Source organism: Fringilla coelebs (assembly GCF_963513975.1).
Source record: "Fringilla coelebs genome assembly, chromosome: 1".
Classification (NCBI taxonomy): Eukaryota; Metazoa; Chordata; class Aves; order Passeriformes; family Fringillidae; genus Fringilla; species Fringilla coelebs.
Window position 1 is genome coordinate 28,298,348 of NC_140028.1, and position 27,462 is coordinate 28,325,809.

The window sequence follows — 27,462 nt, forward strand, 5'->3', positions numbered from 1 at the left end:
ACTTCTTCTAAAACTTATTAGCATACTATAAAAATAGTCAAAAGTTCAAAAATGCACTTTCAGAAACTTGCAGAATTGATTGCATGTCTTACCACTGCCAAAAATATTTTATTTTGAACATAAAGACAGACCTAATACTACACTACCCAAAGACAGACTTCAAATGATGGGTGACAAGTTTTTCCAAACCTAAAGCTGCAGGTGTTATTTATAAAAGTATAGCTTTCTCTGTAAAACTTTAGGCTCTTTAGGCTCTTCAACAGAAAATACAATACGCATTCATAAAATCCATGTTTTATTTTGATAAAACCCTTATAAATATAAAATAATTGAATCAACTCCACTACAATATGTAAGAAACCATTACAATATGTAAGAAATATGCAAAACTTCTGTTTACAATATGAATCAGTAGCCTTATTCCTTTCTCTTCTGAGACCAACAAATCCTTTCTATCTGTCCTGCAATTTGTAAACTTTTTTCCACATTCTGTAGCTACTCACATAACAGGGAAAAATATGAGATCCACTCCTAAGTCTAAAAAACGGAGTGAAAACATACAACACATTCCTGCTTTTCCTTTTAGTTCTGCTAAATGCCTTTTATTTCTCCAATGGTCCGTTTGTGTTCTTTTCTTCAGAAAATATTCAAAAGGCATTGGGAGGCCTTGCAGGATATTATAGCTATATTCTGGGGAGGAGAAAACAAAAAATTCCACATACCTTAAACTAAGATAAAATACCTATACCTATATGTCTAATTTATTGTTCTAAAACAATATAAAGTCTATAAAGTCAATCCTGATTGTGATTCCCCTTATGTTTGTTCATCTAAGATCAAATGACCCATTGAGGTAAAAGGCAGAACATATAAAACCTGTTTAAAAATGAATTAAAGGAGAGCAGTTATATTTGTCAGAAGTGGTGTTAGTTGCTGCCAGTAAAACCTCTAGCTGTTTCTTTCAGATATCACTCACTGGATTTCACTATGTTGTTCTCACAGTTTGAGAGTAAATCTAATTCTATCCTAAGCTATATCCTATGGCATGTTCATTAATAAAAATATTTGGTGTAAAAAACCCCAATTATATTGAGATAAAAAAAAGCTCCTGAGAGAAACACTGGCTCAAGTCAACTCATAAAGATAAATGTTTCAACATATTGCTATTGTGGGCTGAGCTTTTTTTTAGATGTTGACTTGATTTTGATTTCTTTGGCTCTCTTTGACTATTCTCTTTGGTCTTGGAATATAAGTGCAACCACTGAAGTTCAACTATGACAGCAGAACATCAGCCAGCACCTTGACACATTCTATACCTGGGCAGTACTGTGCTCCACAGTGAGATGAGAGGCAAGCAGCATGTGGGTCACACTGCAGTGTGCAATGGTCTGGAACAACAGCTACCCCTGCCTCTTAATTTTAAGTGGCAAAAGTCTGATGCTACATGGATATAGTGTAATAATCTCTTATTTTTCACCAAGTGCAACAAAATGGATTTAGGCACAAACAGCTCCCTCTATGCCCTTCCACCTTGCAGTTTTCAGGTTTCAGGAGAATTTCATCTGGTGACATTGTGAAATTCAGGAATACCTAATCTACCTGACAATACACAAAATCCTTACTATTTGCTTTTAAAAAACTATCAATCAGTACATTATTACTGCTATGAAGGAGCCAGAATAACAGGATCATATAAATATGTGTCTTACTTAAATGCTGCTAGTCATTACTACTTTTTGTAGGAAAGTAAATATGGTATTGCAGAAGTCAGCAATGAAATTACATCATCCTTGAAGTTTTTTCCTTGAAAACTGCAATGTGAGGTTCATACAGAAGCTAAATGTTATGTTAGAGACCAAAAGAGTAATCCCAGAACATCCTATACTGTCAATAATACCAAGGATCCTGTTCAATAATTTGGTGGCAAAATTTGGGCAACTTCTTCACCATATTTGTCTTTTGTGATTAGCAGTGACCTCTGTGTATGCAATGCTGATGGCTCAGTGCTTCCAAGCCAATGCACTCAAACCCAGTCACATCTGTTAACATCAATGAACCTGTGATAATTCCAGACATATTTGTGTGTGAGAAATGACTGCATGGAAACCACTAATAAAACAACACCTATTGGTTAAAACAACTCACAAAAAAAAAAAAATAAACATCACAAAGTATATGAACTATTAAAATGAATTCAGCCTTTGGTTTCAGAGGGAGCCTACTCTGGATTTACTCATTCAATTCCTTCTGACTTCTCGTCCCCTTAGAGGCTGGGGAGGCCGGAAGTTTCTCAGCAAGCAGCAGGCGACCTCATCCTCAGCAGTGCTCAGGAGGCTGCGGAATTTGGCCAGCTGTAACCAAGAGAGACACAAGGTTCAGCACGAAAGCCTCATCTCAATACTGATGAAAAAGCATGCAAATATTAAAGACACTTGTCACTTTTTTCCACCTGAAAGAAAAGAACTGTATTTTATTAAGTCATGATGGGAATGACAATTTCACCATTCCTATCCTTGGAAATGAAAAGGGGGATGACTATTGAGAAAATATCCCAAAATACATGTCAACATGACACTGTGCATAAGGATTACTTGTTTCCTTTATTCACACTTTGTCTTCCACAACCTGATCTAAACCAGGGGGCGGTTTATATCTTTTTAGTTGTATTTCATAGTTTGGAGATTCTGAAATGCTTTTTTTGCCAAAAGATAAGATTGTGTTTCTTATCATACAAACATTCTGTTTCCTTCTTCAAGGAGTATATTCACAATTAACCTGGAATTGCAGGTGTGGTGCTACAGAAGCTTCTGTAACTCAAACCAGGAGAGATTCCACATTCTTCCCTTGTGAAGACACAGGACAAGCACTTATTCATAACTCAGCATATAAAATCCCATCAGAGCTTCATGTCTAAACCTTGGGAAATCTGAGGCTGATTTCTGACCTAAGTATAGAAATTTTTTTTAATTTCCAATCTTTCCAATAGTTACTATTTCTATATATTGTTTTGCTTCCCTCCTAGGTTACCAAAGGTAGGACAGCACAAAAACCTTTCCATTATAACAGAGCATTTAGTTGTAATGGCACATTGCACCGTAATGACATTAAGAGCAAAAAAGGTCAACGCTACCTTGCTTCACCCCATTCTGAAGTTGATGTTTGTAATTCAGGGTCCTCTAGGTTTCTAAAAACTTAAAAGCTATTTTTAATTTCTTTCAACTTGAAAAGTGCAACAAAAAGTCTTTAGTAAACTCTAAAGCCCTAAAGAAATACAAGCTTGAGGAATAAAATTAAATAGTAGAACAATATCAGTCATAGTGCTCACTGATCAATCACAATGGTGGACATTACTGGAAACAAACACTTTAGCTGCATGCATGTTTATACTGATAAGAATATAGCAATTTCTACTTTAATACATAAGATATAGCTAAAGTTTATGAAAAATTGCTAATAAAGGATCACTACACTTGACACTTTCCCACACCATGTTCCCTGAGCCTGTTACACGTGGCTGTTTATATACAGCATTTCACATTTTAGAATGCATTTATTATAGATTTACCTGTTTATATACAGCATTTCACATTTTAGAATGCATTTATTACAGATTTGCCCAAATAAAAAGCTTTTAACCTGAGAAATGGCTTGTCTTTGGAAAGTTGATACCTTAAGACAAGTTTCCAATTCTAGAACCAAACACATTCCAGCGAGACTTACAAAGCCAGATTGAGGGGAGTGAGGAAGAGATACAGATGAGAAAAATACACACACTGAGCAAACAAATTACTTCAAATCAGTTGCAAGCAGAAATTTGAGGTTTCCCAACAAGCAACCCATTCATGGAACTGTCTTAACATTTTTAGCAAAGACTGAAGTCACCATTTCTGCTGACTATGTGTTCTCTACTCAGAAATACCTTACACCTAAGACGATCAGCCCGCTGGGTGTCACTGTTGCCCAGATAACATACAACATGAAGCTTTTACAAGAAATATAAATAGACTTTTATGTCGAATCACAGCTTTCCTAAAACAGCCTAGTATAACCCCAACTTATTACAGTAGTATTCCTTTTCATAATTCTAGTAAATTCATCAAGTTCTATGTATTTAGAATGCAAGAAGACATTTACTACTTGTCTGCCAGATAAAAATGCCAAAGATCAGGTTTGAGTAGGATATGCAAATAATTAAATCAACTGGAATTCCAGAATTTCTAAGCATCACCAGAACTCTTTTTTTAAGTTCCCTATTGATTATTTTTGTTTATTAGTTGTTAGAGTATGCAGATTCTTTTTAAAAATGAATAATAAATATCTGTTACAACAAGAAAGGCAACTAGAATAAATTTGATAGACAAATTTTGACTTCTGAAAATCTTGTAAGGTCTTCAGTGCCAAGGTCTGCAAAAACCCATAATTTTGGGTGGCGTTTACAATTTCCATTCTTACAAAAGCAATATTTCTATGGCAGTGAAAAATCCAAAGATACCTGTTCAGAACAAACACTTATGGGCTCTCTCAGAACAATCCAGATGACACTCTCAAGAAGAGGTGGAACAGTGAGAGAGCCAAAGTAAGTCCAGTAGTCCAGGGACTTGGGAAGCAGACAGCTGGGATCAAAGTTTGTGAATAGTGCTTTTTTCCCCTGGAAAGAAATAAAAGAAAAAGAAATACCAGGGCAATGTTATTTAAAAGCAAGAGGCCAAAGTAAATCATGCCAAAGGAAGTAGAGCTTGTTCCACCATCAAGTGGGCTGGCAGCATCTTGGGTGATGACAGGAGGTCCTCATCACTGCCCTTCTGATGAGGTCTTACCTCAGCTTTGCTGTGACTTTCCTTGATGCCAGCAGGACACCATGAAAGGTGTCATGTTGGAACAGGCTCTCCTAAGTTACAGATGAACATGAGATGGAAGTCGAGGGGAGAAGGCAAGGATGTTTGACTTTCAATGTGGTCTCTGTGGGGCTGGCAGAGTAATCCCACAGGTTACAGCCACTTCTTCTTTCCCCACTCCTCCCAGGAATTACTTCTGCCTCCCCCTGTACTGGATACCAGGACACAGATGTCTGTCTGAACATCATGTTGAGAGTCTGGCTGATTTCTCTCACACAAACAACAGGCTATTTCTCACCCTGTACCTCAGCAAAACAGGGAAGGAAGTCTTTCCCTCATCATTTTTACAACTTTCCATAAAGTATGCTTTTTCTCTGTTACTATCCTCAGAGCAACAGATTTATCAGAGACTAGGTTCTGTGAGGAATTAGCTGTTTCATCTGATCTTTTACTGTGTAAAAATTATTTTTTGTCTATTTAGTTTTCAACTTAAACAGAATGCACATAAACTGTCTCAGATCAGGCATCTATCACTAGCGATAAGGAAACATGGAGGTACAGGGAGGAGCAGCCGGGTTTCAAAAAATAAAAAACCCTACCAAAAAAATAAAAAAACCCAACAAAAGCAAGCACCAGTATTAGCTAGCATACATTTAGAAGCACTTGTTCACCTTAATTCTGATGGTGTCCAAGCGGTCAGTAATCTTGTTCAGTTGAGGGTTGCATTCACCAATCTATTAACACCAAAGAACAAAGAAACACTGGAGCTCGAGAAAAGCAACAAAACTTAATAGAAAGCAAATGCAAAATGAAACTGCTTTTAGATAACTGAAGTGACTGAAAGATCTGATGCGTTTTGTGAGTACAAGCCTGTGACTAGCTGGTCCTTAGAAATAATACTGGTCATAAAGAAGATTCCCTCCCTTGCTGATAGTTATCTAGCTACTCATAGTAATTACTTCAGCTACAAGAGAATGACAAACTTTTCACTACAGGGGTATAGAAACAATTTATCTTTCATGTTTTAATATGTGGGATATTAAAAGTTACAGACTAATCAGAAATTTAAACTGCTTATAACATTGAAAACACTGTTCTTACATAAGAATATTCCAAACTGAATTTGTGTGCTAAGAAATTCAGTGACGCTTCCCCTGAGTCACTGTAATGCAAACTGGAAAGACAGAATTACTGAATTGCTGAAGCAGTTCTTTGCAACTGCTGCATGTAATGGCTCTCTCACTGTGCCAGCACCAGTACTAGCTGTTCTCAGGAAGCTGTGTCAGCCACCAGAAACCACTGAATTTACCAAAGCCTTATCTTTTTGCCATAGATTGTGAGAATTCCCCATCTGCTTCTTCATACAGAATTCAGTGAAGCTGTTGCATGAATTTAATCTTAGAACAGGCACAGAAGGCAAAAAAGGTATAAAATAATTATTAGTAAATTCTCCAGTTTCTGGTTTTGTATTATTTAATTATTATTACTTTCTAGAAGAAATGACTAACTCAAAAACAAGCCATTAAAAAACAATTTAAATCAAGCTGTTCCCCTAAAGGAACATGCTAGTTAAGAACAACTTATTGGGATCCAAATAGGGGCAGCTGAATTAAGTTCCACATCTAATGTTGTTTGGGCTTGCAGGCTAGGCAAACTGAAGAGTTTGTCTTGAAAAATCTATTAAGCTGATATTTTTATTCTTAACGGAAAAGCTGATATTTTTATTCTTAAAGGAAGGACAGCTTTCTATATTGGAAGCTAAACACTATGAAGGAAATAAGTGTAAGATAACAAGTATTTCTTTAGCAATACTTACACAAAACATCACTGTTACCTCTTTGGGCTTATAATGCAGATTTATTATGAGGGTTGAAGCATTATCTTCTTACCTTCAGAAATACAGCCATGACTGCTAGTCCATCTGACTGACAAGCTGCCTCAACAAAACTGGAATACTTCTCTGCATTCCAATGGACCACATGAAGCTGAAAAGCAAGAGACACAGACAGCATCAACTCTCACTGAACTCAAGTAGTGGCAAATAAATATTACAACTTTACTGGGTTTGACACTTTTATTTCACTCTTTTGTATGCAGAATCCTTCAGTGTTCTAAATGCAGATAATTCATTAAATCAGTAAATATGTAGTTCACACAAATGGCAAAAGCATTCCCAGTGGCTAAGATTATAAAAAATTTGGCAGCAATTGGCACACCACAGTGCCTGTCAAATTGCTGTTGGGCCCTCAGATTTTGAACTGAGAAGTTAAGACAAAAAAAGCCAGTGGTTATATAACTAGAGGTTTAAAATCCATTTTTAGTATAGCCGATTTTAAAAGTGATTGGAATTCATGAGGATGTCATTAGTATTTTACTCCTCTTTTTCTTTAATCAAGCTTTCAGCAACATTAATCATCCACATAAATAGCTAGAAAACAGGCATATACACATTAAACTTGCACTGACCCCTTTTCCCTTGTTTAGCTTAAGGTAACACCAGCATTTCATTTTGGACACTTTTCAAATGTTATTTTCTATGACTACCGGTAGTGACGCCCTTAAAAGCAGCTTGATTATCTCAGGTTTGAGCATTTGCATTTCCAACATGCATTATTCTGGAAGCGTGAAAAAGCTTAAAGACACTACCCAGCCAGGAGGGAAGAGGAAAAGCCTGTGATGTCTATTCCCATGCCACTTAAGTACCTCCTGTTAAATTAGGTTTCCTAATTCCTGACCACCCTTGATGACGGGAGCTCCTGGTTTCCAAGAAGTTCCAGGTTGTTCCAGCCTTGAGCAATGGTCTGACTGCCAAACTGGAGAGAGCACACTCACACAGCACTTAACTACTTCACAAATATTAATTACTTTCACAAATCCTCAATGGATTAGTAAATCTTATTACACATAATTTTTTGTTTAAGTTGCTCAGAAGAGGGGCGTGAGATTGGCTTTTCTAAAATTGGTGATGACCATCTTTTCAGATTTTGAACTTCAAGAAGGCTGAAAAACAACTCATTGAATGACTTAAACTGGGATGAACCCATGGAAAAAAAGGGTTTCTTTTGGAATACAGCACCTACAGGACAAATAAAGTAAGAACAATTTAGGAAAGCTGAAACCTGCTTTAAAGGATTGCCACGTAAACCAACATAGCTGCATGGTTGAAATAGGGATCTAGAAGTATGAAGAGTTTTATTCTAAATATCAATTCTTGCTTAACCTCTATAATTTTCAATTTTCCATATCTATAAAATGGAACTCATACTTGGTCTTACTTGACATCAATATTTTAAGCATTTGGGCTCTAAAGTGCTGAAACATTACTTGCAGCAAGTAAGGAATCCCACTGTCATCAATAATAATACATGTACAGCCTCGATGACATGCATGCTGTCTCACAGCTTTAGAAATCCTTGAAGGAAAGATGCTAAGAATGTTATAAACTACACTAGGAGGACAACACAGTCCACTAAACCATTCTCAAGTGTGTTAATCCTGGGGTTCATAGTGTCTGCACTGCTCCCTACTACAAATTCACAGAACCTATGCTGAACAACTTTTAAACAATTATATTTTTACATACACAAAAAGGAAACAGATACTCTCAGTCAGAAATTACCTTTATTGTAGATTTGGGGGGGGGAAAAAACACCATCAAAAACAGCCCAGTAAAGAACAAAAAGGAAAATTCCCACAGCTACTTAAAGCCCACTCCCACTCCCTCATAGCTTTGCCAAAAACCCCCAGAAGGTAACCCTCTGAAAACCAGAGGCCCCAAGCAGAGTGTGAAACACTTTTGGGTACAGACCCGTTCTCAATGGCTTGTGACTTCTCTAAGGAATATATCCTGTCTTACCACCGCGGTGTCACTGCAGCTTGTGAAGACACCTTGATCAGACCGTACGTTGTCACAGAGAATGGAGCCATGGATCCCTTCTGCTTCCTGGTGGGCTTAAGGGCCAAACCTTGCAGTCTTCTTGACCTGTACATTAATTCTTTCTTCAATTCAGTCGATGGTTTTTCTTCAAACCTTGCACATCTTCCTTACAAAGGTGAGCACTGAAAACATCTTCATGTCTCCTTCTGAGGTATTTTCTTTTGTGTGAACAATGTTCAGAAGCCTCGGTTTTAATTCAGATTTTCTTATCCCAAAGCCAAAGTGACATCTAGAGAGCTTCTTGTGGAAGGTTACCCAACGAACAGGTAACAGAAAGGCTTTTAGACTGGCTAGAAATTCAGGGATATTTTCTCCTTCCATTTGGTTTCTTAGATGGGAAACATATATTTTCTCAGCTAGAAATTTGGGTTTGGTACTTAATGGTTTTAAAGCACCTCTATTAATTCTTTATATTCCATCTCACCTGGTTCCTGTGGAAAACATAAGCCTTTAAACACTGCAAATGTCACTTTTCCCCATTAGTGTTAGAAAACCGATCTTTTTTCCTGACCAGTATCTCTTATAGCATTTCCAGTAAAATCTGATCACACCACAGTGCATACATTATATATTCTTCTTCTGTAGTATTATGCCTTTTATTTGTCCATTTATTTTTACACTTTTTCCTTCTTTTTAACCCCAGAAAACTCTGACACTGTCTGAATCGTATGTTTTTAAAGATCTCAATCTCCTGAAAATATTCCATGTTACTTCCATTTGCAAAGAGGAATCTCATACTGAGAACTTCCTCCTGCAAATTACTCAAATACACCAAAGGAGACAGAGCAGGAGTGAATGCTCTATGCCAGAGGAGATGGTGCACTTCTCCCTTTGGCACACCACCTCCACTGTACAGACAGCAGCCATCTCACAGACAGAAGGCATCCCACAGATATTAAACCATGGTTCTCAAAGTCATAACCACATTGCTAAGTGCACCACAAAATGCAACGTTCCTAAGTCTTGCATAAACTTTACACTACATAGGCCCCAAATCCAATAATTCTGTGGTTTGTCATTGAAGATGACTTTGAAAATATTCTCCAAGGAGGAAACAATGAAAGACAAAGTTTAAAATAACTCTCGAACATTAAGTCTTGCCCTTATCGAGCTCTTGTCTTCTGTACTCCTTTTTTAATCCTCTGCAAAGCTTTCAAAGAGGTTCTCCTTTGAGAAAGGACCACACATGCAACACTTCAGGAAGACCACTTTTCAATAAAATGAGAGGAAGATGAAAAGCAGGAAGAGGAAGGGCAACATTATTCTTGCAATGGAAAACTCGTTACAAGCTTAGAGGTAGAGATGACTCCATGTAAAGCTTTACCTCTGCCGCATACTTCATCCCATCCACCGTGTGCTCAGAGCCAGCTTCATCATTGGATCCCCAGTGGAAGTGAATCTGGCGCAGCCTGTAGGTCCCGCTGAGCGGCCCCCCAGTCAGCACTAGAAACCCAAGCAGAGGAAAAGGCTTCACTGAGAGAACAGGAGTCTCTATCCACATCCTCTAACCTCACACCAGACTTCAGTCTTCGGACACTCCTCTGCTCTTGCTCATAAGTTGTCTCAGACAGCTTTCCATTTCTTGGTAGTGCTACAGAAACCCTCACCTGTTGAGGATATGACTATGAAAATTGCATTTATGGGCAGATTAGTGGGTTATGGCCCACTAAAGGGTATGGTGTTATTGTCAAGACAGGATATTTCTCAGAGAATGGGAAAATAGTTCTATTTTCAACACTCAAGAGTTTCCTCTCTTGATTATATTTAAAAGAATCACTAAGAAATTAAGCTCAAAATATAGGTTTTATGAATAAGGAGCAGGATCATAAAAAATTAATGTCAGCAGAATTTATTTTCATCTTTGAAATTTGATGAAAAATAGGAGGAGCTTAAATTTTCAGGGCTTGTTCCTCCATTTGCACCTAGATCCAGTTATATCAGATTGAAGTCTGAGGAAAAGGAGCTTATATTAACATAAATAAAATTAAGCCAATGCTACATGTGCATTGCACAACTTCAGTATTACTGACAATTAGCCAGCGCTGGAAAGCATGTCCTATGAGGAGCAGCTAGGTACTTGGGGTTTTTCTAGTTATGAGAAAAGGAGGCTGAGGGGGGTCCTTACTGCTCTCTGCTTCTGTGGAGGGGAAGCAGAGAGGGAGCTGCCGGTCTCTTGTCTCAAGTATTGAGTGACAGGACTCCTGGGTAAGGCTCAAAGCTGTTCCAGGGAAGATTTAAACTGGATGCGAGGAAGCATTTCTTCACAACAATGATGGTCAAACACTGGAACAAGCTTCTTAGAAAGGCTGTCAAAGCCCCAGGCTTATCAGAGTTTAAGAGGCATTTGGACAATGCCCTTAACAACATCCTTTAACTTTTGGTTAGCCCTGAACTGCTCAGGCAGTTGGAAAAGATGATCGTTGCAGGTCCCTTCCAACTGAAAGAGTCTATTCTATTCTATTCTATTCTATTCTATTCTATTCTATTCTATTCTATTCTATTCTATTCTATTCTATTCTATTCTATTCTATATGTTCTAATTCAAACTAACATGCATATGGGTGGGCTTTCCATTGTTGTGCTTTTGCAATCACCTGTAATTTTCTTGTCAGACTTAGAGTCAAAATATCTCTTCACAGAGCTTGGAATGTGAATTACGCTCAGAGAAATTCCTCATTCACAGCAAAAAAAACCACTCCATTCTCCCAGTTCTGTATGTCCTGAGTGCTTGGGAATCAGTCTGGAATAGTTTACTGGCTCATTACAGAAATTTTAAGGGGAAATGAGAGAAGATTTAACCAGACTTTTTTTAATTAAGAGCAGTAGGGAGGACAATAGCATTTTTTTCTCTCTTCTAGGTTTAGTGTAAAACCTACACTTTCTTTGGAACAAAATACACCAGATAAAGATGAAAGAAAAATTTCTAAGTTGCCTATTTGCTAACACAAGTAGCTTAGATAATGAAAAAGAACCAGGACTGTTTATTCTGGGGAAAAATATTTAACTTCCTTAAATCTTCAACTCAAAAAACATGCATTTACACAGCCTATAAACTTAGCTAACAGAGGAGATGGGACAGCATCACTTTTAAATTGTTTCTTTAAAGGACTGTTAACTTCAATGCAAATGATCCTAGAAAAGTGTAAAGATCAGTGTTCTAACTGGCTGAGGAAAAACTATTTTGTAGAAGTGTACCAGCCTGAAATACTTATGCTGAAAAATGTGGAAAATGGCCTGTAGAGGTATTTGTGCCGCATCACACAGTGATGGTAAAACCATTTAGTTCCAACAGTAATTAAGGAAGAGGGTAGTCATAAGATTTTAAGGCAAATATCAGTATCTTGAATTTTGAAAAATATTGGAAGGAGATCAAAAGAGCAATTTTGAAGAATGGAGCTAATGTGGTACCAAAGAGCATAAACAGACTTACACAAACAGTTACAGACTTGACAGCACAGTTCCAATGTTGACCAAAGTGAGAAATAGTTCATATGGGAGTCAGATAATAATGCATTAGCAGATGCTAATGTATTTGGTACCAATTAATTTGATTTTTTTCATGAAACCAACACATGGCAGGAGTTCTTACTTCACAGAGGTGCCCCAGAAGCCAAATTTGGGCACTAGAAAATTCAGTATTTTTTGAGCAATGACCTGAAAGAAAACAAAAACAATACTGATAAAGTTTGTCAGTGACAAATATTAGGAAAAATAGTGAATTACCCAATTTATGTTTGTGGACTGAAGAATCTGGTCCATGTATAGAAGACATGGAGTCTACTGAAGGAGAGTGGGTACTCCATCTGTTAATTATGTGATCAACATCTGTCAGTGCGTTGCCATGATATGAACTATATCGTTGGAGATATGGCCCGGGGAAAGCAGTGAGAGGAGGATCACATTACCATTGCTTTGGTACCAGGGGAACATTGCTCAGGCCCTGTCACTTCACGAAAGGAGTTAAGAGAGTGGAAGAAGTTCTTGGTGTATTCAAATTCATTAACTTTTTTTCTTTTAAACTGTAAGGGTAATTAACAATTAGAACAACTTACCAAAGGCTGTGGTAGGTTCAGCATCGCTGGAAAATTTGAAATCAAGATTGTATATTTTTCTAAGAGATGTGCTTTAGTTCACCAGCATCTACTAGGCTCGAAGCAGAGATTAATTCTGGGAAGTTCCACAGCATCTGACACAAGGCCAGACTGATCACTGATGGTCAGCTGGTGGCTTTCAGGCAACATCCAATGTTGACAGAAAGTTTAAAACTAAGACTGTTCAGGAAACAAAAACATGAAGGTGCCTCCATCTATGTCTCTCCCTCTTGCCACTATGAGCTAATAAGTCCTCAGGACTAAGGGCTCATCAAAAAATTAGTCTCTCTCTGGCTTTGATGCTTGTGAAAGCACCATATGGTCTTGAATCCTCAGGTAAGCCTCACACAGCCACAAAATGATTTTATTGCTTGAAGATTCTGCACTCCTACAGCTTGAAGAGGTGCATGCTGCCTTGCCCAAAATCCAAGAGAAGGTTTCAAAGATGAAAGCAGTAACATTACAAAGACTATAATACACCAGAGAACTTCTAAATAAGAATTATTGTTTGCAAAAAGGGAAGCTACATACTCCTGGAAAACACTTGGGCAATAATACTTTTCAGAGAAGAAAAGGGATTACTTGGGATCTATTTCATTTGTTCTGTATTGGCTCTTACTTGTCATAAGAAGTCCAAGTATAGGTTGTAAAAAGGGGAAAAACAGATAACCAAACCTGCAGCTAAATTCAGATAAGAGATTTGAGCGATTCGGTTGGAATGAACCTGTAATGAGACACAAAGGATTCATCTGCAGTGAGAGAGAGAGAGAGCAGCATTTGAAAAATTGTACACAACACTGTTCAAACAGGGGGCTGGCACTATCCAGCTGGTGGGAGTGATCAAACCACTCCTATAAGTAGGGAATCCCAACACTTTCTGAGAAACACAACCTTGAACTTTTGTCCAAATATGGTCCCACACTGAACATGCTGAAAGGCAGGGAAAAAGGAATCTCATACAGAGGAGCAAAGCCTTACTGTTTATTAAGAGTTCATACCCAGCAGTGAGATGTGTCCAGGCTGCAGGCATTCTATTTAGGAATTGGTGGAGGAAGTTACAGCGCAAGAGTAAACAAACCTGATTTGTTGACGGTGTCATCAAACTCCACACTGGTAGAGTGCCCGTTGTTGAGGATGATTTTAGCAGAAGCTGGATCATAACTGGGATTTAGAGGACGGAGGGAGGGATCATACTTGGTTTCCTCAGTTTTGATGTCGATGGGTGACTGACGGTCTCCATTAGCGACAGGAAAAACCTCCTTCCAGTGGGCAGGCCCTGCAATGCATTGGAGGAGAAGTCTAAATTGCTGACAACATCCTCATTCTTATGAAAGAAAACTCTACTTGAATCTGCATCTCATCTGCATCTTTTAAATTCAAAAAGGATGCATCAGGAAAACACAGATCAAAACACTCAGCTACTTTGCAATAGCAGCTCTCCAGACCCCGTCATGTACCTTGCATGCACCCTTAAACAAGGCCACAGTATGTAGATAATTATTCCCAGGTAAGACTCAGCTATGTACAAGACACATATAACAAATGCTCATTCAAATCAGGCATCCTGTATCCAATGGGCACTATGTCCCAACAAATTTTTGACACGCCATTTTTGACTAATATCATGTCTTGTTGTGTCTTTAAGGATTGCTTCTTTTCTATGCAGATTTTTTTTTATGCCTTATTCATTTGCTGCAAAAGACCTGAGAACACATCTTCCACTGATCACTCTGAAAGAGACAGGGAGATGTCAAAAAAGGTGATTGGTGATATCAGAAAATGCTGAGTGGCTCCTGGAGCCTGATGGCAGTGCCTGGAACCTAAACACTGCTGCCCCTCTGATCACCTCCTCCCAGCCCACCAACTGTGCACACCAGCTGACACAAGGAAGAGAGACTGTCACCCTCTAATCATGAAGTTTCCATGCACACAGGCACACATACACACACCAGTGTACCACTGACAAGATCAAAGAACAGGAACACTGAGGACAGTGGTGCCTGCGTGAGGTTTGTATTTCTACTGCCTTCAGCTGATGAGAGCAGATCTTCCAGGTGCAGATGCAGTGCCATTGGCCCAACTTAGGTAGAAATTATAGGACTAAAGAAGCTGTTAATCAATACTAACCATCTCAGCCTTACTCTCTCCAAGCAGCCAAATGTCACCTGAAAAGCTAATAAATTAATAATATGGATATGAGAAAATAGTAAATATCCTAAAACAGAAAGAAAAAGCTTCACTGATACGATGGGTGAGTTATCTGTTTTTACCTACTAAGCATCAGAGAGTTCCCAGTAATTCACAATAAGAGTGTAAGTGCCATTGTTTAACCATATTTGGATAAGAGGGTAAAGAAAAATATTAAGTTGCCTGGGGAGTATATTCTATAAAGACAGAAAACATTCCTTAGGATGAAAAGGAGGGGAGAGCAAGGGGAAAGAAGAAAGGAAAAAGAGAAAGGTGAAAGTCTGCAGGGCAAATGATCTTTCAGTATTAAGAAGAGCACAGAACTTGTTTTTCCTCCAGGCTTATAATGGGTAAAAAGCATAATAAATCAATTGAGAGACTGGATATAAGAAATACTTAATATGAGCATCAGAACTTGGTCAAATAAAATCTACATCACTGGAAATCCTCAAAACTAATTCCCTACACTGAAGATAACTGACCTCACTGCAAAAATTGGGTTTGGGTCTTTCTGGATGGCTTAGCACTTAAATAAAAATGATGACAAAAAAGGATGAAAACGTATGATGCAGTGGTTAATAGCCTAACATCAAAAGCTGTTAGGCATTCTTCTTTCCTCAATTTCAACAGAAGTGAAACTCACAGGTGCTAAAAGCACCCATGCACCCCGGCAGTAAATCAGGGAGGAAGCGCCCACAGCGCCGGGGGCTGCAGCTTGCACAGCACCTGGGCAGAGAATGATTCTCCCCTGAGCAGCACTGAAAAACAGAAGGGGGAAAACCTTGTAAAGAATAGCCTAAGACTTAAGCCTCAGAACAAAGGCCTTCCATCTTGATTTTTAAGAAAGTATTTTTGTTAATTACTTCATTAACTAAACTCAATAAAGAAATAGATTCTAAGGCAGAAGATAAAAATCCTACTGGTTTGAAACATAAAACTGTTCAAACTTAATTCCTCTCAGTTCACAAATGGTCATCAAAGCTATTCAATAATCTAACTACATACAGTTTAGAATAAAATTTTAATTGTGTTTAGATCCTAATACCGTGTAGTTAGGGATGCAACACAAAATTTTATTTGTGAGAAGCACTACTCCATAATTTATACCTCACTATCATGATTTGGAATGCCTAGAAAAAGTTTCTTGCTACTTAATTTTAATAATTCTAATACTCCTTAACTGAGAAAAGACAAAGATATATTTACATGCTTAACTACTTGGTCTCCTATTACTCTGTCTCAGAAATAACTATAGTTATTTGAATTAAATAATATGGATGACTTGCATGAGAAATAATACAAAGTTGCCAAAAAGAGGACCCAAGGCTGTGATTCTGCCACTGCCTAATTATTTAGCAGTAATATTCAGTTCTAAAATGACATTATTCCTGGTTTGGCACTTGTTCTTGTCTCAGATGACCAAAATACTGCTTTGCTATGGTGAGTAAACATCTACCAGTAACCAAACTACCAGACATCTGACCTTTCAAAATATACAGGAAGGTATTAAGAAACTTCAGCTCATTTTATACCACTAGGTTATATCAACAGGTATTTCTTTCTAGGTAATCTACCAGCAATCTAGTACAATGATCATGCTTTTGTCCCTCTAGGAAAACTGTGACTCAATTCATTTCTACAGACCCCAGCCCAAGGCAAACTTTGTGTATGACTGTTGTAAAAAAAAGTCATTACTGTTGAAAGAGATACTCAAATGCATGTTGTACAGTGAGATTTAAGCCAGCAGGGTCCCCAGGGTGAATTTTTTTTCTGAATTAGATGCCTCCATATTAAAATAATGTACACTTCAGTTTTCTAAATATGCACTTTCAGGGAGTATAACTCATTAATTCACCTCTTTTCATTTTTTCCTTTTTTGAATGAAAGTGATTAATATACCAGTTTTAGAACTTATGAAATCCTCTCCTGCTGTTGGGAAGATGTTCTCTTGCTAGAGGCAATTTTCTAGTAGCTCTTAACAATCAAAGCTATTGTGACTGAGATTTATGACTAAAACTGAACCATCTGCTCTGAAGATTTCATACCTTTATTTTGGACACAGTATTACCACAGGCAATGAATTGTCTGACACTTTTAGGTCAGACTATCGTTTCACGTACCACTCACCAGCACTGCACACAGAGAATTCATGAAACAATGAAGGTCTCACAGTGAAGGCAGTTAGGAATTTGGCAGGAAACAGAACTCACTATAGCACCACACAGTGCTGCATTTTGACCAGCTGAAGCTAAAGATTACAAATTTCATCAATAGGAGACAACTTGAGACAAGCCCAGTGAAGACACTAGAGGATGCAGTTGAATTCCAGTGAGCCTCCATATGTGCATAAATTGAGCATGTATAGATAAAAAGGGGGTTGGGTTTGTTTTTTTCCACAGTTTGTTATTATATATAGAAAATTCATTATTTTAGAATGGTCTGACCTTGACAGGATCACATCCTCATTTATTTCTAAAGAGAATCCATTGCCAGTTTATCAGTCACAGAGTGCTTAAATTTATAAACTTAGGTTTGAATGTAATTTGATTGCATATTAGGTTACAGTAAGATGAGCTCAAACAAAAGCAATTAAAAATTTATTATGGGTAGAATTAAGCACCTTTTTAAAAGCAGATATTGAAATGGTGTAATTATTCTCAGAAAGAAAAAATGTATAAGGAGTTATGGCTTTACTGAAATATCTTATAGGTCTTTTGCAATCTAAAGGATTCTATGATTCTATTAATTAATATCCCTTCTATTTACAAAATGCCTCAGCATGACTGTAGTAACTAGATCAAGAGAAATTTTTGCTGTAACAGACAATAAATGTAAATAATTCCCATATATTTCATTAAACAAATAGTAAAGTGAAGTCAACTGACTTCCCACTGTGGTCCCTTCCAACCTTACTCATTCTTTGATTAGCCTTTTAACTAAAGCAATTCCCCTGTGAATGAAAAACGGCTCAAGGGGCAAGAATATTCACATCCTGACAGGAACCTTGAGCAACAGTGAAAAGCATGCACGATGCCACACTGAAGCCAGTGTTCAAGATTTCAGTATTATGCCTCTACAGATAAGCAACATCAAAATGTGAGGTAAGAAAAGTGGCAAGAAAGCAAAGGCCAAGGTTTTCACAGAAATAAAATAATGCCTTCATGGATTTCAGAAATAGGTGCACCAAAGGAGCTGAAAACTTCTGCATTAGGTGTGTGTGACTGGTACTGGTAGCAGGGAGGCTGCAGGTGTGGCTTCTGTGAGAAGCTGCTGAAGCTTTCCCCGTGTCCAAGAGGGCCAGTGCCAGCTGTTCCAGGATGGACCCACTGCTGCACAAGGCTGGGCCCATCAGGGACAGTGCTAGCACCTCTGGGCAACAGATTTAAGAAGGGGGAAAAGTTACTATGCAACAGCAGCCAAAAGAGAGGAGTGAGAATATGGGAGAGAAACAGACACCATGAGGAAGGGGAGGACATGGTCCCAGAGCCTGAGCAGAGATTCCCTGCACCATAGTGAAGACCATGGTGGGAAAGCTTTGCCCTGTATGGAGATCCATGGTGAAGCAGAGATCCACCTGCAGCCCCTGGAGGGTCACAACTGGAGAAGGTGGATGTGTCTTGAAGGAAGTAATGACTTCATGGACAGCCTGGAACAGGCTCCTGGCAGGAGCCCAAGGGAAGCCTAAGCTGGAGCAGGTTTGCTGGCAGGACCCCCTGGGGAATCCTTGCTGGAGCAGACGGTGAAAAACTACAGCCTGTGGGAAGCCCTCACATCGGAGAAATTCATGGAAGGCTGCTTCCATGGAAGGGACCCCATGCTGGAGCAGGGGCAGAGTGTGAGTAGTCCTGCTGCTGAAGAGAAGGGAGAGGCAGAGACAACATGTGATGAACTGACCACAGCTGGTGCAGGAGAGGACATAGAGAAATCCTATGGAGTGAAGGAGTGAAGTTGGGCCTGGGATAAAGGGAGGGTTGGAGGGAAGGTGTTTTATTTTCTCATTACCTTACTCTGATTTGATAAGCAACAAATAAAACTAATTTCCCCAAGTCAAGTCGGTTTTGCTTATGAAAGTAACTGGAAAGTTACTTAACCCCTGAGCTTTTCAGTCTATTTTCTCTGCCCTGTCCAGCTGAGGAGTGATACAGTGGCTTTGGTGGGCACCTGGTGTCCAGTCAGTGTCAATCCCCAAATCTTTTAATTCTTTACCTAACAGTAAGCTCATGTCCTCAAACATAGATATTCCATATATGCAGACATGCATGTTTTAATATTTGCCAGTTTACTTTATGCACATAATGATTTATGTTGTGACTGTTGAAAGTAGCAATTGCAGAACTCAGAGTGAACATAGATGTCTTTTCAATTCTTCAGGCAGTCAACCATATTATATAACTGCACCACATTTAATTTTTTTCACTTTATTTCTGTCTGAATTGCAAAAGGTAATCTTAGTTTCAGAGAAACAATTTTCAGGGCCACGAAGGCAAACAAAATTTTTCAAGAATCAGAGCAATTTCCTTCACCTGCTACTCAATCAAACAATAATAAAAAGCAAAATCAGTAAAATAAACGCTAAGCAATAAAACTGATGCTAGGGAAGAGCACTGAAGTGTTCGATATCCATGCCTCCCTCCTCTCACCTCCTGTGAAAGGTGTGGGGAAGGACATGGACTGGTGAGGAATTATCCACCCCATAGCTGCTTTGGGGCTCCAAGACAGGAGTGGAAGGCAAACTCCACCTCAAATATGTCACCAGGCAGGCAGTAAATAGAGTTTTATAGGAGAGAGGGAGCCTCAAACAAGGTCCAGGGCCACCCCAGTAGACATTCTGGTGGCCTCCCCTCTCTAAAAGTTGAGAATAGCAAACAAGAAGAGACAGGATAAGGGAGGCAAAGAGAACTTCTTATCTGGGCAGTGCTGGTGAAGCTCAAAGCATAGGAACGTATGGAGAAAAAAAAATGAAAAACAAGACCCATTTACGTCTTCAGGGGAGGGGTAGGGTAGACTGCACAACAGCAGATAACACACCCAATCATTGCAACATCCCTGTGATCCACCACCACCACCCAGTTTTTCAGGAAAAGTACATCCATCCAGAAAAAATGGAACAAGAGGGCCAGGAAGGAAAGGTAATACTTTCTATGCACAAACAGTATTCCAAAGTCTAAGTAATAATATACACAAAGCATATTCTTATAGGCATAAGTATGTGCAAATATATAGCTGTCTCCCTTAGCTGTCACAGCATTTAATTTCTTTGTGTACAGACAATATAAGATATTCCATGTGTTTTATCAGAGTTGAGCATACAATTCACAAAAACACTTTTATTTCTACTTGCATGACTTGTGCGACCGTCTGCACACTGGGGCAGCGTTTGCATGACTGAAGATGCAAAACAGAGCCAAGTCTTTAAGCCTGCTGATGAGCCCATCTTGGGACTTCAAAGACTGACAAGATGAAGGAAACCACTGAACAACTAAAATCCAAAAGCATCTCCTCTTAGGTGCATAGTTATATATTTAAATAACCCAGTCGAGTAACTAGGATTTCCCACCGTGTAGAAGAAGCAGAACAGAGCTGGAATCATTAAAGCACTGCTGGGTACAGCGGTTCCGATCAGTGCAGCTGTCGACCACGTACGCGATCTGCGCACGCAAGTGCTCGGCTAAAGGAGCGAACGAAATCCCAAGCGGGAACGCGGCAGACCCGACCCGGAGCCAAGCCCGGCCCGGCTCTGCGGGCGATGCCGCACGCACGGACACCTCTCAGCCACCTGCCTTGCAGAATGCCGAGACAAAAATCGGCTCGGTCTCATGCTGCGAAGCATTTCAGCTCACCCAGCTCTCCCGAGGGCGCGGGAGCTGCCGAGCCCAGCGGCGGGAAGTGCTGCCCGCAGGACCCCGCTGGCCGCCCCGACGGCCCCGGCCGCTGTTCCCTACCGTTGTGCTCGTCGTATCCCCAGTGCAGCATGGCTCTGCTCTCCTGCCGGCACGGGACGGGACGGGACAGGACAAGATGGGATGGGATGGGACGGGCTGGGGCGGGAGAGGCGGCTGCGCCCGATTTGAAGGCGACGGGCGGCGACGCCCCGATCCTCGGGCGCTGATAAGGAGACCTGCAGCGCTCCGGCCTCCTGGCCCGTCCGTGCCTGTTGTCGCCCCAAGGCCTTCGTCACCGAAGCTCTCCCCAGCCTCCCCCCAGCACCGTCGGGGAGGTCCGGGGGACGCAATGCCCTCTCTCAAGAGCCCGCTCCAACAGAGGGAAGGTGGCTCCACCAGCCCCCGTCCCGCCAGAGCACGAGTTGTGCGGCAGGGAAAGACGGCAGTGCCCATTGCTGGGGTCACCCCCGCCACTCCCGAAAGTAAAGCCAAGTCCGCACCGCTGCATTCCCTCCCGGTTTTCTCCCAGAGGTGTAAACCAAATTCCCTTTGGAACAGGCCGTAGGAAGAGTCCAAGCGGGGCCGTGAGGCAGAAGGGTTTCCCACAACCCAATGGGAATTTATCCAAGCGCCGCGCGTGCCGGGGGCTGCCCGTGGACAGCGCTGGTGGCAACGCGGGGCTTTGAACTCAGCGCTTGCGCTGCGGGAGCGCGCTAAAGAACTCTCAGCCTTCCCGCGCTGCAAAAGCTGGCTGCGAAGGCGCGGGAGAGGCAAGCAAGGCCGGGGCCGAGGCTGACGCGGGGACCGCACCGAGAAGGGACAGGGACAGGGACAGGGACAGGGACAGGGACAGGGACAGGGACAGGGACAGCGCCGCTCCGCCAGTCCCGTTCCCCGGTGCGGCTCCACAGCGCCCACTCGAGGCGGCGCACGCCCCCTGGCGGCCCCGCGCGGCGCTGTGGGCCATTGGCGGCTCCCTGCGTCAGTCACAGCGCTGTGTGACGTCACTGGCCCGCGCGCCTCCGCCATGGGCAAGAGCCGCGGCGGGGCCGGCAAGGCCGGCAGCGTGTTCCGCATCGCCCGCAGCGGCGTCCTCAAGGCCAAGGCCAAGGGCAAGGCGCGGCCCGTCACCTCCGGGCTGAAGCAGGTGAGTGCCGCGGCGGGAGGAGGCGCTGGCCGGGCTGCGGCAGCGCCCCGCCACGGGGAGGGCCCCTGCCCTGCTGCGGCGCCCGCGGGAGGCCTCGGCTCGGCGGGGTTCCCTCTCTTCGGACCGCGCTGCGCGGCGCAGCAAGCGCTCGGAAGTGATTAAATCGAGCTGTTTTAGGGGCAGTGTGCGTCCGGGCACAAAACGGCAAAGTGCACGATTTTCACCCGAAAATTAGGTTTGTATGTGGATGTGTCATCTGGAAAAAGAGAAGCACAGGAAGTTCATATGACTGATCCGCAGGCATGTGGCACAGAGGGCATCCGGCTGCGCTTGAGGGGTGTCGTTTGGGAAGTGTCTGATTGCATCGCGCCTTGTCCTCGGGAATGAGATGCTAAAGGGCGCATCAACAGTTCAGCGAGTTCGCGTTCACTGGACTGCATTCACGGCGTCGCTGAGGGTGTAATTCAGGGTAGAGGTTAACAAAATGCCTTGATCCAAACCCCTGGGCATAGTTAGCACAACTAGCAAGGGGAAGTGCTGCTCCTTTCCATCATGTTCCTCGTCCCAGGAAAGGATCCCTTTGGCAGGCTCTGGGCTGCATTCCCACAGCTCTCCTTGATTCTGGCTTAGGAACTCTACGCCCACTAGGTGACTCAACTTGCTAAATCAGCAGAAAAAGCCATTAAAAATACATTTTGCATTTTTATGTGCTGGGTTGGTGAGTTGAACAAACTTAATTATGAATGAATGAATGAATGTAGAGAGAACTGTTTTGGTGGGGAAGAACCAGAAAGGATGGAACCTTTTCTGATCCAGTAGCTGTTTATTTGCCTCAGCTGTCAAGTAAAACTGTCAGTGAAATACAGTGAACTGTATTCCCACTGACAGCGCACACAAGGAGTGTGCATTGCTGGATGTTTTGCTCTTAATTCCTCTCTGCCCCTTTTTTGCCCTTTATATGGCTTTGATGCTCTGTAGATGCTTCTGTGAGTCAGTTTAACATATTAAAGCAATAGAAAAACAAAGCAAAAATAATTTTGTTATTTTCGTGTCTGTAGAAGAGCACAGCCCAAAGGAGGGAGAGAGTGGGTCACGGAGCAGGGAGCGGTGCAGGGGAAGAGGGATGGGAATGATCCAAGCAAGAGTTTTCCTGTTGTGAGCAGTGAGTCATTATATAGTATCTTCTCAAACTCTGTCTCCACCTGAGGTGTGTGTTCTGCAAGAGTTCACCTGTCCCTCTAGCAAAGCATTTGATAATAAAAATTATAAAAGCAAATAGTGGCTTATTTTCCCCATTTGATGCAGTTGCAGTCTGCTGGAGAAACACAAGTAAATGGCTTTTAAAAAAAGGCTGTTTCAGATTTTCTCCTGCAAGCTCCACTTGACAAATTATTCTGGTGGACAGACAGGAATGTAACAAATGTTAGAAAAAACAATTTCATGTTGCTGGCGTCGCATCTCCTCTTAGTCTAGACTGTTCTGTATAATAAAGGGAGAAACAGGTTTAAAATCATATTCATGAAATGACTGAGTTTCATAGTCTTGAAAAGCTTATTAGGAGTAAAATTTTATTCTCTGTGTTTGAAGCTGTGTTCTTTAATGCATTAAGCCTTTGGGCTTAATGTGATTTACTTATCATTAAGCAGTATAAGAAGATGCTCAGAAGAAAAAGTCGCTAAAATAAATTTACTCATTAATAGCTAAAAGGCCATTGTAACTGTTCAGACAACTTTTGATGTAGGTACCCGTGCTAGCTCTAGAGCCTCTTTCTGTGGACGAGTCCTGCCTGGGTACTTCAGGATATCACTATTAAAACTTACTGGAACCTTCTGAAACCCCTGTGAACTGAACACATGGTCTTTGTACATCATGTTACCAACAGTCTGTCCACTCTGATCAGAGCTGGGAGCTGGGGCTGTATTTATCCAGTCACTGTTCCAGTTGAAGAGTTCATCTGAGCAGGCCTGTTCTATCAGCCTCATTGCCACTGCTTTCTTAATACTGTTTTTTGTGGTCAGTCAGAATGGAATTGTTGTTGCTGTATTGGTGCTCTGAAATTATGGAGGCTTTGAAAGTAAAATGAATACGTGTAACCATTCACAGTTTGCTTCTACCTGTTTAAATTGCTCAGAGATGAACTATGGGGGTAGCCTTTGAAACAGCAGTAGGTATGCTGAAATTTGGGGTTCCCTGAAGACCTATGAGCATGCTTCTGGAATGTTTGCAATGTAATAGGTTATTACCTGGCTGTGATCCTGTTCCAGAAACTTTGGAAGCAGCAGGTGCTAGGGGTCAGATCAGCTGAATCTTACTTTGCTGCAGTGATGAGTGTTTATGCCCTCTTGCATCCAACCCTGCTCCTCTACCGCTGACAGTTGTCCCCAGCGTGCAGCACATGTCCATATTCTAGCACTTCCTCTTTGAAAGGAAAATCTTTGATGAAATAACTTACAAAGGCACACTTGGGCTAAAAGAGTGGCTGAGGTGCACAGAAACACACATTCCACTCTGCTACAGCTGCAGAGTTTCTTTAAATACTGTGGCAAAACCTGGTAGATGTTGTTGGCCAGACCTATGGTATGACCAATTAGGATGCAAGGTGTGATGATGAAAGGTAAGCTACTGGAAGAAATTCAACATAGTAAAATCATTTAGAAATTGTATTTGGTTTGAGGGAGTACCGGCGTGGCTTCTCTAAAAAGCTGCCAGAAGCTTCCCTTATGTCTGAAATGGCCAGTGCCAGCTGGCTTCAGCCTGGATATGTTGCTGGTCAAGGCAGAGCCCATCAGGTACTGGCAGTGCCTCTGGGAAGATGTAGTTAAGAAGCATACCACCAACAGCAGTCAGAACAGAAGAGTGAGAATTTTTTAAATAAACAGCCCTGCAAACAACAAGGTAGTGCAGAAGGAGGGGGAAGAGGTGCTCCAGGTGTCTGAGCTGAGATTCCTCTGCAGCATTTGTTTGACAACAAATTAAATTAATTTTCCCCAAGTTCAGTTGAGTCTGTTCTGCCCATGATGGCAGCTGGGGAGTGATCTCTTTCTGCCCTTATCCCATGAGCTTTTCATTATATTTCCTGTCCCTTGTCCAGCTGGAGAAGGCAGCGATGGAGTGGCTTTGGTGGGCATCTGACATCCAGCTAGGGTCAGTTCACCAGAGAAAGGAAGGAAGGAACCCTTCCTGGGACTTCATTCCAGATAAGAGGAGCTGAGGGTGGTGTAGCAGGGCCTATGAAGCCTGACTTTTGTTTTCTCTGTGTTCTCTTCCTGGATCACTATGAGCTCCCATTCCAGTAGAGCAAGTTTAACTCTTAATTTTGAATTTATTTGTAAACAGCTAGATGACCTAATGAAGTTACAGGTAAAACATACTGAAAAGCAAGTAACACTGGCTGCATAATAATTGCACAAAAATGGGGCAGTTTCACATCAGTGGAATTTTTGTTAAAAATACCAATATGTGCATTTTTTTTTCTCCCAGATAAACATTAAAAATGCTGAAAAAGTTAGCACAATAAATAAAGCATTTGCTGAAGTTCAGAAAGAAATCCGGCAGCTATCAAAAGGTACCACAGCAGAACCTCAGAACACTCAGCAGGTAATTTCCCTTTGTAAAAATCTGAGGAGAATGAAAAGAATGTGTGTGTTTAAAGCATTATTATGTGTCTTAGGCTGCAGGCAATTAGCTCAGCTGGTCAGAGTGGTGCTGGTAATACCAAGGTGCTGAGTTCAACCCTTTTAATGGCCATTTACTTAAGAGTTGGACTTGATGATCCTTGTGGGTCCCTTCCACTTAAGAATATTCTGTGAATCTGTGGATTCATACAGTTGATTTAAAGCTAGAATCCTAGTTTTATGAATTTCATTTTTGTGGTAATGCCGAAACCTAGTTGGCATGTTCAAATTCTATATAACTACTGAAGTAGAGAGAGAAGAGGGTGGTAGCCATGCTGAAACATGTTTCAAAAGCATATTTTTAAATTACATTCTAGCTGATTTCTAATTGTTTTTTTAAGTTGTCCCTTGATTTGAAACTTGTATCTCTGCATGATTAGAGAGAGAGGATGAACCTGGCTGTTCCTATCTGAAGCTCCTGACAGTGTTTTGAAACAAACAGTTCTGCCTCTCTTTCTAACGGATTCCTAAGCCTTTGTATTACCTCATCAGAAGGACCAACACCTGAAGCAGCAATTTCTGTAGTAGAGGATTTGCCAGCAGCACTTGGGGTACAAGACAGTATTTCTCTTGCCTTTGTCTACTTTGGTTTTTTTTAATGCAGGCCAACGTGCAGTCTTGCACAAGAATTAATTCATAAAAGTTTAATTCCTGAAAAATTCCTCCATATAAACTCTTTCTGCTGACTGATGCTCCGGGCACAGTTTCAGGGAGAGAAAGCAGTCATTGAGGATGAGATGCCAGTGAATCCATCCTGCTGCTGGGGGGAGGTGGAGTTTGGAGAAGTGGACATGAGTTGTCAGTATGCCTGAGGTGATCAAGTTTCTGTACAGCTGGTAGCAACTAAACAAGTGTCAAATACCTTAATGAGAGGCTGAGGGAAAAATGAAACATAAGTGACAGTGCTGCCAGCACAGGATAAAGCCAAGCCAGGATTTCAAGGCAGTTGGAGACGGTGGTCCTGTACCTGCTGGCTTATTATTTATTCCTCCAAGAATTCAGACTATACTACTGCTCCTGAGCTAGTAGGGCTCTACACCACTCAGGCTGTAATAGTATTTTCTCCAAAGTTGCAGAAGTGTTGTTGAGAACAGTTGTGAACTAAAAGTTGAACCTGTCTCATTTGGGCCATGTGTGTTACTGGTACAATGCTCCCAAAGTACAAAGCATTTTCTCCTTATGTCTCAACTTCAGTGTATCCTGCAATCCCCCCAAATTATTGAAGTATAACTGCAAAATTAGCTGAAATTAAATATATAAAAGTCAAATTAGTCTTCTGGCCAATGGATATTTATTTAGCTTGGGTTTTTGTTTTCCAAGCAGAATAAAAAGAAATTGTTTTCTGCTTTAAACTGAAACTCTTTTTTTTTCCAGGTTTCCACAAATCTGGAAGAGGAACCAGCAAACGTGGATGCTGCCACGAGCCTGTTATCTCAGTTGTAATGCAAAATGGACAATGAAGGGGTTGCAAGAAATGAAAGACAACAAATACGAATGGCTTTGTTTGCACAATTTTATTAAAAAAATCTTGTTAATATACAAGTATTGGCACACTTCAATACAAACTACAAACAGGCCTTTCCTATCATCTAGGAAAGTGGAATGTCAGAAGTCAGTGTGAGAAACTTAAAGTGCTAAAACAGAAGGCACTTCACAAAATTGGTTCACTGAAACAGTTTAGCATAACTCATGTTGATATCCTTCACTTT

At 41.0% G+C, this 27,462-nt stretch overlaps 2 protein-coding genes across 2 annotated transcripts; one reads left to right on the plus strand and one right to left on the minus strand.

The window, feature by feature from the left end:
* Positions 1 to 412: 412 nt before the first annotated feature.
* On the minus strand, positions 413 to 21,023 carry LOC311151768 (carbonic anhydrase 13-like; the record flags this gene model as incomplete). The annotated part of the gene is made up of 10 exons (XM_084202416.1): positions 413 to 2,351; positions 4,493 to 4,648; positions 5,507 to 5,569; positions 6,725 to 6,820; positions 10,097 to 10,215; positions 12,825 to 12,850; positions 13,539 to 13,587; positions 13,942 to 14,139; positions 20,608 to 20,718; positions 20,891 to 21,023. The coding sequence occupies 10 exons, from the start codon at positions 21,021 to 21,023 to the stop codon at positions 2,238 to 2,240; spliced, it is 1,065 nt and encodes a 354-aa protein (XP_084058542.1). The 3' UTR covers positions 413 to 2,237.
* A 917-nt stretch (positions 21,024 to 21,940) lies between these two features.
* Positions 21,941 to 27,308, plus strand: RBIS (ribosomal biogenesis factor). Its single transcript, XM_084212038.1, has 3 exons — positions 21,941 to 22,079; positions 25,560 to 25,676; positions 27,128 to 27,308. Exons 1-3 carry the CDS (start codon positions 21,960 to 21,962, stop codon positions 27,194 to 27,196), a joined length of 306 nt encoding a protein of 101 aa, XP_084068164.1. The 5' UTR covers positions 21,941 to 21,959; the 3' UTR covers positions 27,197 to 27,308.
* The last annotated feature ends 154 nt before the right edge of the window (positions 27,309 to 27,462 follow it).

Excerpts from the sequence above, each read along its gene's own strand:
- RBIS (XM_084212038.1), top strand. The coding sequence starts at position 21,960 with ATGGGCAAGAGCCGCGGCGGGGCCGGCAAGGCCGGCAGCGTGTTCCGC. Across the intron at positions 22,080-25,559 it reads TCACCTCCGGGCTGAAGCAG|ATAAACATTAAAAATGCTGA; the intron begins GTGAGTGCCGCG and ends TTTTTCTCCCAG. Across the intron at positions 25,677-27,127 it reads AACCTCAGAACACTCAGCAG|GTTTCCACAAATCTGGAAGA; the intron begins GTAATTTCCCTT and ends TTTTTTTTCCAG.